At 38.3% G+C, this 13,161-nt stretch overlaps 1 protein-coding gene across 6 annotated transcripts in view; it reads left to right on the plus strand.

The window, feature by feature from the left end:
• Window positions 1-13,161, plus strand: part of npas3 (neuronal PAS domain protein 3) — a 339,316-nt gene that overhangs the window by 64,383 nt on the left and 261,772 nt on the right. For all 6 annotated transcript variants that reach the window (XM_077238920.1, XM_077238922.1, XM_077238919.1 and 3 more), the window contains one exon: window positions 11,139-11,237. In XM_077238920.1, coding sequence (XP_077095035.1) covers window positions 11,139-11,237 — 99 coding nt within the window. The remainder of the gene's footprint in view (window positions 1-11,138; window positions 11,238-13,161) is intronic.

Here is a 13,161-nt window from a genome sequence, read left to right on the forward strand (position 1 = left end):
TTTTATTTTGATGGCTGCAACACCATCAAAAAAGTTGGGACAGAGAGATGTTTACCACTGTGTCACATCACCTTTCCTTTTAATTACACTTTTGAATCATTTGGGAGTTGAGGATAATAATTGTTGGAGTTTGCTAGTGGAATATTTGCCCAATCTTGTCTGATACAAGACAGCCGCTCAACACTCTGTGGTAATCGTTGCCTGATTCTCCTTTTCATGATGGGTTGTACATTTTCCATAAGAGACATATCTGGACTGCAGTAAACAGGCAGGCAACATCCCTTCTATGGTGCAGAGTGTCTTGAAACCACTCAGTTGTAGCACGTGCAGAATAAGGACAGGCAATGTCTTGCTTCCTAGGAAAGATGTCGTCTTGATGGCAGTTTATGTCTCTGTACAATCCAAATATATGCCTCCATGTCAATGGTACCTTCACAATAATGCAAGTAACCCATACCGTTTACAATGATGCACCTCAATACCAGCACAGATGTTTGCTTTTGCACCTGTCGCTGATGAATGTCTGGTTGGTCCCTTTCGTCTTTGGGACTGAGAACTCGATGTCCATTTTCTCCCAAAAACAAGCTGAAACATGGACTCATCTGACCACAGCAGACATTTCCACTGTCTTCTAGACCATCTGAGATGAGCTCAGGCCCAGAGAACTCGCCGGCATCTCCACATAGAACTGATGTAAAGCTTTCTCCTTGCGTAACAGAGATAGAAGTGGCATTTCTTGATGCAGCGTCAGACTGTGATCAGTGAAAATGGTTTTCCAAATTACTCCTGAGCACATGTGACTGTATTTAACAGAGTAACATGATGGTATCTTGTGCAATGCCATCTGAGGGCTTAAAGGTCATGCACATTCAACAGAGGTCTACTGCCTTACCCAACACAGACTGAGATTTCTCTGGATTCCCTGAATCTTGTGACAATATTATGTATGGAAGATGATGAAAGGGATAAATGCTTTGCAATCTTGCATTGAGAAATGTGATTTTTTAATTGTTTGACAATTCTCTCATGATATTTGGCACAACGTGATGAGCCATGACCCATCTTTGCTTAAAAAGACTGAGAAGCACTTTTACACCCAAACATGTAACCCTCAACTATTACCAATCAGCCTGCTCATTGTGGACTGTTTCAAAATAGTTGGATAACCTAATTTGTATAATCTTTTCACTTTTATTTGGTCTCTGTCCCAACTTTTTTGGGGTGTGTTGCAGCCATCAAAATCAAAATTTGTTCATATTTACAAAATACAATTATGTTGGTCAGTGAAAACATAGGAAAACTTTTGTTTGTACTTTTGCCAGCTAATAAAAGGTTAAATAGAATGAACAAATCACAGATTCTTGATTTTATTGCATTTTACAAAATGTCCCAACTTTTTCTGATTTGGGGTTGTAATATGCTGATTGGTGAAACGGGTGAAAACATTCACTGATGCTCCAGAAGGAAAAACAATGCTTTAACAGCCAGGGGGTGAAAAGAAAACTTTTTGAATTTGAAGATTGGGTAAAATGTACTTATTTTGTCTTTTGGGAAACATGTAAGTATATTCTGTAGTATCTGAAGGGCAGTACTAAATAAAAATATGATCTTTAAACAAAAACCAAATTACATGCATTTATCCTGTTCAAAAGATTTCACCACCCGGCTCTTAATGCATTGTGTTTTCTTTCTGGAGCATCAGTGAATGTTTGTAATTTTTGAATGTTTTGTTTTTGTCAATGAGTACCTCGATTGTCCTCAGTGTGCAAAGATCTCAAAATCATAAAGCCACTGCTGGAATGGGTTCAAATATGCAAAAGATGCTGAAAAACCAAAGAATTTGTAGGACCTGGAGTTTTTTTCTTAAGAACAGTGGGCAGTTTAACTAGACAAGGAACTCCAGAACAACCATGACAAAACATAAAAACAGTCATTGATCATCCATGCAACAACACACAGTATTAAGAATCTAAGTGTACATAAACTTTTGAAACCACTTACATCTGCATTCATTCGAGAAGTAGTAATTTCCTATTCATAAACAAACTGTTATTTTGATTTGAATCTTTTCAATAAATCACTTTAGGGTCTGAATGGTTTGTGTGGATCGGACTGATCTATTTCACAGGTCGAAGTAACTTATTCAGTGATTCGGTGGTAGTGTTTAACCACTTGCTGAAGGGGAAAATTAACAGTGAATACTATCTTAAATTTGGTTATGATGTGTCCTCAGATGAAGTAATATTTGGGAAATGATTTTTAACACCACATTATGAATGTAAAATGGATTTCACGTTGACTTTGAAAAGTGAGTTAATTTTCAATTCAATTCATCACAGATTAGTTTGTTTATTTAAGTGCTCTGTCCCACCAAATGGATGGAGTTGGACTTCCTGTGCAGCACAGTTTACATCCTCCCAGCTCGGCTTGTGCTGGGAACTGCAGTTGGCCTTAAGGAACAAGTGTGGAATGATAAAGTAAGAGCTGTAGTTGTGAATAAATTGGCATCATTAGTGTCTCACTCAAGTTCATGACATCAGAGATGTTACCCGTTATAGCCTACAGGAGAGAGTCAATCTAGACGCCTGCCGAGGGTACGGTGTTCTCAGCGCACACCCACACTGTGAGGAGCTGCGAGACTCTACACACACACACACACACACACACACACACACACACACACACACACACACACACACACACACACACACACTCACACACATGCTCGGTCTGAATCATTCAGATTTCTCCTCTGGCACTTTCAGCAAAGCATATGCGTGAGTGTCATTCACCTAATGTGAACTGAAACACTGGCTGGGATTTGATTCCGCCCGCTGAAAGCTCAAGCTCTCTTTAGCGGAGTGTTGGCGCGGGGCCGACCGCAGCTTTGAGGCCCGGGGTTACGGGTAACACAGACTTATAGAGCAGCAGTTATCAATGGGCTCATAATGACTTATTCTTGGCATTAGCTGGGAAAATATGGTACCATTATACAAATATTATTCCAAGAAATAAAATTATAGAAGAAAGACTCTCGAGGTTGTTACTCATTAGCCGGCCCACACGAAATCCTCGCCCACTGATTTCCGCAGAATCGGAACGCCGTCATTCAAAAGTTCTACACATCCACTTTGTTTGCATATAAAATATTTTGACTTGTTTGACTGGCTATACTTTCAGCTCTGTTAAACACAGTTTACCACATTTAAATCCATTTTGCAGAGTTTTTACCCTAAAATTGGTGCATAAATGTATGCAGATTGATCCTGCTCATTAAGGAGAATGAAATGGGATCGTCATTTGTGGAGCCGAAGAAGGTGGTTTAGATTTCATGTAACAGTTCTGTTTCCTTAACGATTCCATTAACTATTCTCATAAGAGTCATTTGGTTTGTGGATTAGTGTGCAACCAACAAGAACAATGCTATTTGTTGTCTTTATATAATTTTGCACTCTCCACTCTTTTTCACTCATCATATACGAGACAGAATTTCAAGGCTCTAAATTCAACTACAGTATCATTTATTGTCCTGTGGTGATAGATTCAGACACAAATTATATCGTTTAATTCTTTTTTTATTATAGTGTTAAAGCAAGAATTGTAAAATTAACCGTAAATATGAAAATCTTTTATTTGTAAGGTTTGAAAGTATTATGATTTTTTTTTACATTTTATATATATTTTTGATATCGACTTAAATGGCATTGCGTCTCTAAACAATGCCTTTACACAACTGGGCTCGTTAGGAAACAACAGTTGTTCAGAGGTAAATAAATATTCTCAACATTTTCCGATTCCCAAGCCAAAAATGTCTCTTATTCTGTCATTTATTCACTCTTATGTCTTTTAAAACATATTTTTTTACTAGAATGTCCACTCTGGATTTTGCTATACAATGAAAGTGATTGTGACCATGGCTGTCTAGCTACATTTTCTTCCTTTATGGAGCTTGACAGCCCTTGGTCACCAGTCACTTTCATTGTATGGAATAGAGCTAAAACTGCCAAATACCCTAAAAGTCATTGCGGGTTTAGAAACACATAAAGATGAGTAAATTTTGACAGATTTAATTTTTGGATGTACTTTTCCTTTAAGAGCTGGAACAAGTGGAATGAGGGTTTGTCTCTGTATTTCTAAGCATGAATGTATGTGTGTGTGCGCTCAACAGATATGACGGCACTCTTGTCCCTGTACCGCAGTGAATATCTCAGTCTCTCTGCTAGTTTGATGTGGTGCAGCAGACCGTTCTTAATAATTTATTCGTGTAGCAGCACTTGAACAGTGATTCTCTCTCTCTCTCTCTCTCTCTCTCTCTCTCTCTCTCTCTCTCTCTCTCTCTCTCTCTCTCTCTCATACACATGCGGGTCAGGTGTCTATTGCCCCCTCTTTCTTACCACAACTCAAAAACTAGAAACACAGTTTCTTCATCATGCATGTTAGTAAAAATGGATGACAGTGTCTTCTTGTAGCCTGTCGGATCGAATGGGGTTTTTCTCATAGTGACAGCTCAAACTCGATCTACGGATGTTGTTGCTGTTAAACTTCAGTTTGGTCCTTCTTGTCTGTGTTTTACATCCTGAAACCGCAAGCAGACAGTACTTTAATGCTAAAGAACTTAATATTTAATAGCCCTCAAAGTGTCTTTATTATGCTTTTTCAAAGATTACCTTTCATGTAGTGTGTGATATAGCTGTTTGTGAATGTAAATGTCTGCTAAGTTATTGGGTCTCATTCACTAAGCATGCATACTCACAAAATTGTGCATAAAATCTGCGTACGAACGTTTTCACTAACAAATCAGGATTAATCAATAACTTTAGTTCTAAAATGTATTCAAAATGTATGAAAAAGATCTATATATAAAAATGTAATCTTGTTATTCCTCTTATGTATCGAGAGTAAGAAAAGTTGTGTTATAGCTGAAGCTGCGAGCTACAGCTGTCTGCATTGTTTGTATAAAAGGTGTTTATTCCGTTTAAACTTGTTTTGAGGATGGCACTCTTGGCATTGCTCGAGGATCTTGTCACGTGTGCTCTCAGTTTAGAACGCATCTTTAGAGAGCGTCATGTTTTTTGAGAGTGACGAAAGGAAAGACTGTGTGGAATGCCCCTATATGGACATGGTGTGGGCGTTTTTTATGTAAATGACTTACCTCGGGTACACAGCCTCTTATTTAGAATACTCTGTTCTTAACCTCCTTATAATGTTGATGAATTCAAATTCATGGACATACGCACGTGCTGTGCTATGCAACAAACCATTCTGAACTGCCAAAAACAAGTTGTCAGTAATTCCAGTCGTACTTCCTCCACGAACCTACATAGGATTTGGAACAAGTTTGCATAATGTCAGCCTGTGGCCTTCATTGGTTGCTTGTGAACAACGTCTTCACGGTATATATTTGACTATGTTATGAAACAGCTAATAATGTGTTGTTTGATCTGCCCTCCAAAACTGTAGTTGTAGCCGAGGTCTGGAGAAGTTTGGTTATTGATATCGACATGTCGAGAAGACGCTCTTTTCTGCACTGCAAAAGCAAATCCAATTTGCATCCACAATATAAAGGATGAGGACTCTGGCTCAAATTGATATTGTAAAACCATCACCATCATTACGGTTCATATCACTGTGTTAACAAGTGCTGAGGAAGATCCGGATTAGAAATTCAGATATGTTTTGTTTCCAACTCAGGCTGTAAGAGACCAATCACTACAGACTGGGCCATCTGACCAATCAGAGATCAGAGTTGGCTGTCGGAGAGGAGGGGTTTAGAAAGACCAGATCCTTGATTGAACCGTTTCAGACACTGTGAGAAAAGCAGTGATGTTGCTATGTATATTTTTGACCTTGGATACATGTAAATATTGTAGTAGACCTCCAAAACAAAATTAGGAACCTTTAAAATTGCATAATAGGAGCACTTTAACAATGCTAAAATTGCTGTAAAATTCCAGCCTTCATTCAAAGCATTTCTTTTTTTTATTTTAGAAGTTTAGATATACAACCGTTTAGGCATCTCAGGTTCAAAACAACTTGTCTTTTCTATGGTTTTCGTTGCGTTTCAGTTTTATGCCCATCTTGTCCAGACTGACTAATCTGGCCCTTTTCTCCATGAACGTTAGGTTAACTCTGCGGTCAGAGCCATTGGTCCTCCGTGTGCTAGATTTATTGTCTCTGTGATGGTAGCTGGGTTGTGGTCAGCACGTGCACGGGGGGACCGCGGATGGGTTGTGCGTTATTGTAATGGACTCTTGCATGGGAGAATTTACCTGTAAATGTCACTCACCCCACTCCAGCAGATGACATCGATAAAAGCCCCCGTAAATCATGCGGGGCGGCCCCTACGCCCAATCCAGCAGTCAATATTGCAGCCTAATAAACATGCCAGGGGGCCGTAGTAGTCTGAGATGTGTGTTTTCAAACAAGCAGGACAATTCTTAGCAAGCTAGTCCATCTTGACGGCATTGATGAGACTTGATGGGTCTTAAGCTACTGTCACACTTTTGAGTGTGAGCGTACTGTGAATTCAAGCAGTAGTGTTTATCATTATAGCAATACAACATACATAATTCCAAAATCGTTTTAGTATTATGTATATGCTATTATAGCATTATAAATATTTTTAATTAGCTTTTATTTTTATATTTTTATTAAAGTTTAAGGTTTTTTTATGTGATTTAGTCATTTTTCATAAAAATAAATTCTCATAGCTTTAAACTACTACATTGATAATTGTAGTAGTTCAAATTAAACTAAGTTTTCATTCAACTTTTTAAGGTTAAGTTTCAGTTTTTTCCTTATTTTTTTCAGCTTTATTTTAGTTACTGAAAATTATTTTAAATAGTTTTAGTTGTGAGTTGCCTTAACGACTAGTTTAATTAGATTGGTGTATCCTTTAAAACTCATCTTTGAAAATTAAAATCAAAATTACATATTTAAATGTTTTTTTCCTGTGAAAATAACTTTTTCGTGCTTTAAAATGACTTGAATTTAACTTTAAACCCTTGCTTATACATGGATCTATGAATATGCAAATTAGTCTCCGCCTCCACTCAATCGCACCAGCTCGAATTACCTGATCGACTCGGGTAAACTGTAGTAAATGCTACACAGTGGCAAGTGGAAATGTTGGTGTAATTCAGCCATATATGTTTGAACCAGAAACTGATTCAGAAGAAGAAAAGGAAGAGCAAATTTTAGGGTCGTCTACAAGTTGATGTTTCAGAATTGTAATTAGTTTTATGTATTACTCTCTACTACATCATACACATAATGGTAATTGAAATGATTAGCCTTTGGCTTGACTATGTTATGAAACAGCTAATAATGGTTTGTTTATGTTACACAAACCGTGATCCCATTCGCCATCTCAGAGTCAGACAGCTGCATTCTAAAAATCAGCATCCAACATCATATAAAGTCCTTGGAGTAAAGCCCAACCTCCACATTGACTGGATTAGTTACTTTTTTGGTAGAAAAAACATTGAAAACTTGTTTTTCACCACAGGGGGAAGATCAAAACTATGACTTCTGCAGTTTTAATCAGATTGATTTCATACCCGTTGCAAACTGTACATCAGTCCACATGAACTGTCTCTTATACCAGCATTGGTTACAGTAGGAAAACTACTCAGGAGGAGAATTTAGCATAAAGAGACAGTGATGTTCACTTTAGTTTTTTACTCTTTGCGACTGTGGTTTTACTACCTAAACGCCTTTATCTTTTGTTCATCCATTGGTATCCAGCTCTGTATTTTATTTTTTTCTCCCAGGATGAGGTTTGATTTCTCATCATATTCGGCTTTCTGTCTCTTTTTAGTCTCTCCGGATTCTTCCGTTTACCCAGCTGAGGGAAAATAAGGTGTTATTTTGTGGGGTTATGACAGGTGTGTAGAGTGTTCCTGTGTTTGATTGACACACTCCTCGTTTTGTGAGGATTGAAGGTCTCTGTGATGCAGGACGGATCTGCAGTAGTACCTCAGTACTGGCCTTCTGTCAGTGTGTGTGTTTGTATTTTTTAGTAAAACAATGATGTGAACACTGCTGAAATAGCAGAGACGTACTGTATATCCTTTCCCTCCACACCTCTCCTCATCTCTGCTCTACATGTTGTCTCCCCAAACTCACTTTCTCTGTCTGCCAACCCTTTGGCTCGGGCCACTCTGTTCTGACATGGTTTCATCCTGTTGGATAATAATCCTCAGATGCTACTGCACACCCACAGAGCAGATCTTCAACACTCTGAGGCCTGTATTACATCGCTTGTGCTGTTGACTTTATGAGCGCCTGGGCCAAACCAGAAGGAGAACATATCGTCCAAACGTTCTCCTCTTTCCAGCCTGCAGGAGTTTCAGGGGTTTAGCATCTACAGGAAATCCAAATTTCTATAAAAAGTAAATCTTATATCTTGAAATAGTAATTTTTTTTATATATAAAGCAAAATATAGTTATTTTAGCTGAAAATAAGGTTGATTTCACAGCAACAACGAATACTAGCCTAACTATTTAAATAAGTAAAAAGTTCCCAATCTTATTGAAGACTGTAAAACAGATTTGGCAATGAATGAAAAAGATAAACTTTCCTCTTGGAAAAGTTATTTTTTGTTCTCCGCTAAGGCATAAAAAGTAGTTCAAAGTTTGGTCTTAGTTCAAATGTTTTTACGAGCTGGAGCAATCTCGTTTTAGCCTGATTTTGCTTGAAGTATATTGGGTCTTTAGCCTTCAGGCTGGTGTTGCGCAAAGTGCCTGCTCCTACAAAATTTCTTTATTGTATTATTATTTATCCAAAGACAACTTATAAGTCAGATCATATTAGGCTATATAACTGAAACTAAAATTGTCCAAAAAACATTTTTTGCTGCCTTTTCTGTTTGCTAGTATGCTAACCAGACTGTTCCAGACTGGATTTGGGTGCATGTTTATTTAATTTTAGTTTATCGGATAAATAGCTTCTTCTTTACCAGTTTCACACAATGAGCATTACATTATATTTAGAGTTTCTTTACAAAATCTTAAAGGGTTAGTTTACCCAAAAATTAAAATTCTGTCAGTATTTACTCACCCTCATGTTGTTCCAACCCCGTAAGACCTTCGTTCATCTTCGGAACACAAATTAAGATATTTTTGTGCGCGAAAAACCCCAAAATAACGATTTTATTTCAACTATTCATTTCCTTCTCTGTGGGCCTCGAGTCAGTTCACTAGTGTAATAGCGCAGCGCTTCTGTGTTGTACGTCACACGCATCACACATGACCAGCGTCGGCCAATAGTGAGCGTACGTGTGACGTAGCTTTGTGCAATCACACTACGTTAACTGACTAAAGGCCCACAGAGAAGGAAATGAATAGTTGAAATAAAGTCGTTATTTTTGTTTGTTTTTGTGCACAAAAACTTAAGATTGAGCCACTGTAGTCACTTGGACTATTTTAACGATGTCTTTAATAACTTTTCGGGGCTGGCAAGTGTCAATCCCTGAAGTAGCCTATGGAGGAGTGATCCAGCTCTCAGATTTCATCAAAAATATCTTAATTCGTGTTCAGAAGATGAACAAAGGTCTTACAGGGTTGGAACAACATGAGGGTGAGTAAATACTGACATAATTTTCATTTTTGGGTGAAATATCCCTTTAACAATCGGGCCATCTCCTAAAATGCCATTGAAATTAAGAAATTATTAAATAAGGGAAAAAAAATTGTTCTGCAATTATTGTGCCAGTAGAAAATATCCAGCATACGTTCATCTCTCTCCAGCTTGATTGTCGAGGAGTCACATAGGACCAGGATTTAGTGTCCACAGGAAGTCTTACACGATCAGAGAGGTGTCAGGGTCAGCGGTGCTGTTTTGCACGTGCACCCGGAGCAGGCCTGCTTACAAAACTGACACATTTTCAATCATATCGCCGATTCCCTGGAAATCACAGAAAGGCCACGTCGGAGCATTTTATAGAGTACAATGCACCAGATGGGGATTAGTTTTCCCAACATGTGGGGAAAAAAAGGTCTTTTTTTAAAGAGAATGCGTGGTGTAGGGGTAATATAGTCGGCTTTGAAAAATGGACCAAATCTTCCGTCGCTGTCTGCAATATACAGTGCCTTTTACAGCCATGAAACAAAATCAAAATGGGCCTACATTGGGCCGTGGAGACACAGTGCTTTATGTGTGTGTGTGTGTGTGTGTGTGTGTGTGTCTGTTGGAGCATTGCGTGTGTAGGTGTTTTCATTCAGTTTGTGGTAGAATGGCGACACTCTCCATACCTGCAGGGAATTTATTGTGCTAAATGAATTGTGGCCCGTAGAAGTTTGTAAATTGCAAGGCATCAATCTAGAGGAGATAGAGAGAGGGACTCGCCCGTGTTCACCCCGTCTGATATCAATCCTTTACCGCTAAAACCTTGCCTTTCAATTCCTCCTCATTCATCCTGCAGCAACCTCCAGTGTTTAACAGGGATCATGAAGAGCCCTTAACAAATAAAAGCTCTTTAGCGTTTGAGTGCCGCAGATAAATGCGTGAACGAGGCCGTTTATGCCGATTAATTAGAACGCCACCCGTTATCTGAAGCGCATCGCGCCGGAGACAAGCCAATCGCATTGCCCCGAATCAATAACCCGGAAAATTTGTTAATGTTAAACTACTGTTTTGGAAAAATATATGTTTAACATCAGTCAATAAACATTCTAGAGGCTTGCACTGATTCAATAAGACGCAATTATCAATATGTACGCTTATATGCTGCTTTTGTGACTTTCAAAATGTACAGATTATGCTTTGTGGTGTAAAAAAACTCTCATTCTGGTTACTAGCATCATAAACCTCAAAAGAAAAAATACATTACTAATTAATTTGATTTGCACATGGCTCATACTACCATTTTTGTCTTTTTTCAGATTCCAAGAATTTCATAATTTTCATAACTTTATTTCAATCTGCTCTCACACACCTCTCATACTCCTGTCTGTCTGTCTGTCTGCCTGTCTGTCTGTCTGAGTCAATTTTCCTTATTATTTATCAGTTTATCAAATGTATGCAATTGTTTTTAAATTGTTTAACTCATCAAAGTTGTACATAATTTGTGTGAATTCTGGGTCATTCTGGGTGCTGATGTCTTGTGCATTAAGAGCTTTTCCACGTTTCTCCACAGCGAGCCATACTGGGAGAGGTCTGCTAATGCAAGCTCCTGCTCCGCCACTAGGCCCAAGACACTCCACCTTGGAGGGCAACAACATACCTCATCACCATGGTAATCCATCCCTTCTACCACATCTCTCAGGCCAACCGGAGACAATAGAAACCACAGATCATCTGCACACCAGACATTTCAACAGCTCTCCACACACTGAAACAGACACATAACATTTTTTACTGTACAGAATAGACGATAAAGATGATGATATCTAACATTCTCCCAAAGTTTTTTTTATAACACTGTTCTTGCTCCACCTTACAGTATTTTATTTGTCCATGGTAACTATAGTTTCTACCAGAATGCCATAGTTAATATTATAGGTATTGTTACTTCTCTAAAAGTGGTGCTGCATTCATGTAATGTCAAAAATACAGTCATTTCAAACTTTTACAAACAGTTCATCTTTGAACATAATCTTTGCCTTTTATAATTTTTCATAATCTTCATGATAGAGATCCATTCTTCATTTTGTGGGCAGAAACTGTGGTTACCAAAGGGTCCTCTTCTCTCGTTTATTTCAGCAGAGAAATATACAATATACTTGGGTTTTCAGGAGATTTTTTACTCATGGATATATGTTTCCTTTTTGTTCATTTGAGGTAGAATTACTCTGGCGTTTTTAAATTCAGTGAGAAACCCCAAGTGAGTATTTTCCCTTCACAATGACATTCTTAATTGATCAAAAACAAGTATTATTGCTTCTGAGCCGCGGCAGCTCAAATAAATTATGCCACAGCAACAGAAATCCAATATGTAATAGGCTTAGTAAGGCGAGCCGTATTGCTTATACTGTAGCTCTGATAAACGATGCCCCTTTCCAGAAGTGCCCTTTATTGTGCTTGATGCAGATTTGAACCTGTGAAGATGAAACAAGGCATCGTGGGAAGTGGAGTTTGACGTATTCCGCTGAGACCAGGGCAGGCTTGGAAATTTCCAGAGATACAGTCTGCGCATTCGGGAAGTCTTTGTAGTGTACGGAAACGCATTTGAGAAATATGCCGCACTGATTATATGCAGGCGCCGCTTGATGGATTGGTAAGGAACTGAGGCACGGGGGCTCTGGGATTACTGTCACACTGACTAAAGAGGATTTATTTATCACATTCACAAAAAGCCTCTTCTAATAGCTCATCATGGGGTGTATTTAGAACTATTAGTACAACCACCCTCGGCTTCTGATACACTACCTGCCAGTACGCATAACGCCAGATCGGCCTCTTCTGTCATCAGCGCTTTCTCTATTTTTATGTCTCTTTTCTCACACACCGGCATTCTGTTCACGCTTTGACACTTTAGGTATGGCGTAAAGCCACTAAATAGATTTTCACCTTTTTATTCCTCTTTGAAAGCATTCCAGCGAACAAAAGCACAATGCCAACACCATCACCACGCCAACATACTGGCATTAGATGCCCTCGCTGTCCATTAAAGAGGCGCATGCTTCAAAAGCCACACAATTATTTAAGTGGACCATATTCTGCTTTTGTTGCAGTTTATTTTTCCCCCCAGAAGTCCACTTATTATATTAGTCAAGGTTTCTTGCATCCGAAAATGGTCGTAATGTAGTTTTTCTTGACTATTTTCCTCCCACTCGTCAACCTTTAGAATTAAATTCTTCACCCTCATGTTGTTCCAAAACTTATTCTTTTTTCTTTTTTTGTGGGACACAAAAGTAAAACATTTTTGGCATGTTACCATATGGACCATCTCTTTCAAAGCTAAAAATCTGCATACAAGTAGTCCATATGATGTGTGCTTTGTGTGAGGGTTGAGAAAAAAACATTGTTATTTCTGAAAATCTTTCCCTCTGCTACTGTGACGATATTTTCTTCTGGAAACAAACTTCTTTGCCTTATTTTCCTGTTATCTCTGTAAAGCTGCTTTAAAACAATCTGTATTGTTAAAAGCACTATATAAATAAATGTGAGTGACTTGACTTGACTTGCTATAGCTCTCAAATATCATTTTCCTTCAAACT

This window comes from Siphateles boraxobius, unplaced genomic scaffold (assembly GCF_051911475.1).
Source record: "Siphateles boraxobius isolate OS27281-9 unplaced genomic scaffold, OSU_SipBor_1 22, whole genome shotgun sequence".
In the NCBI taxonomy this organism is placed as follows: Eukaryota; Metazoa; Chordata; class Actinopteri; order Cypriniformes; family Leuciscidae; genus Siphateles; species Siphateles boraxobius.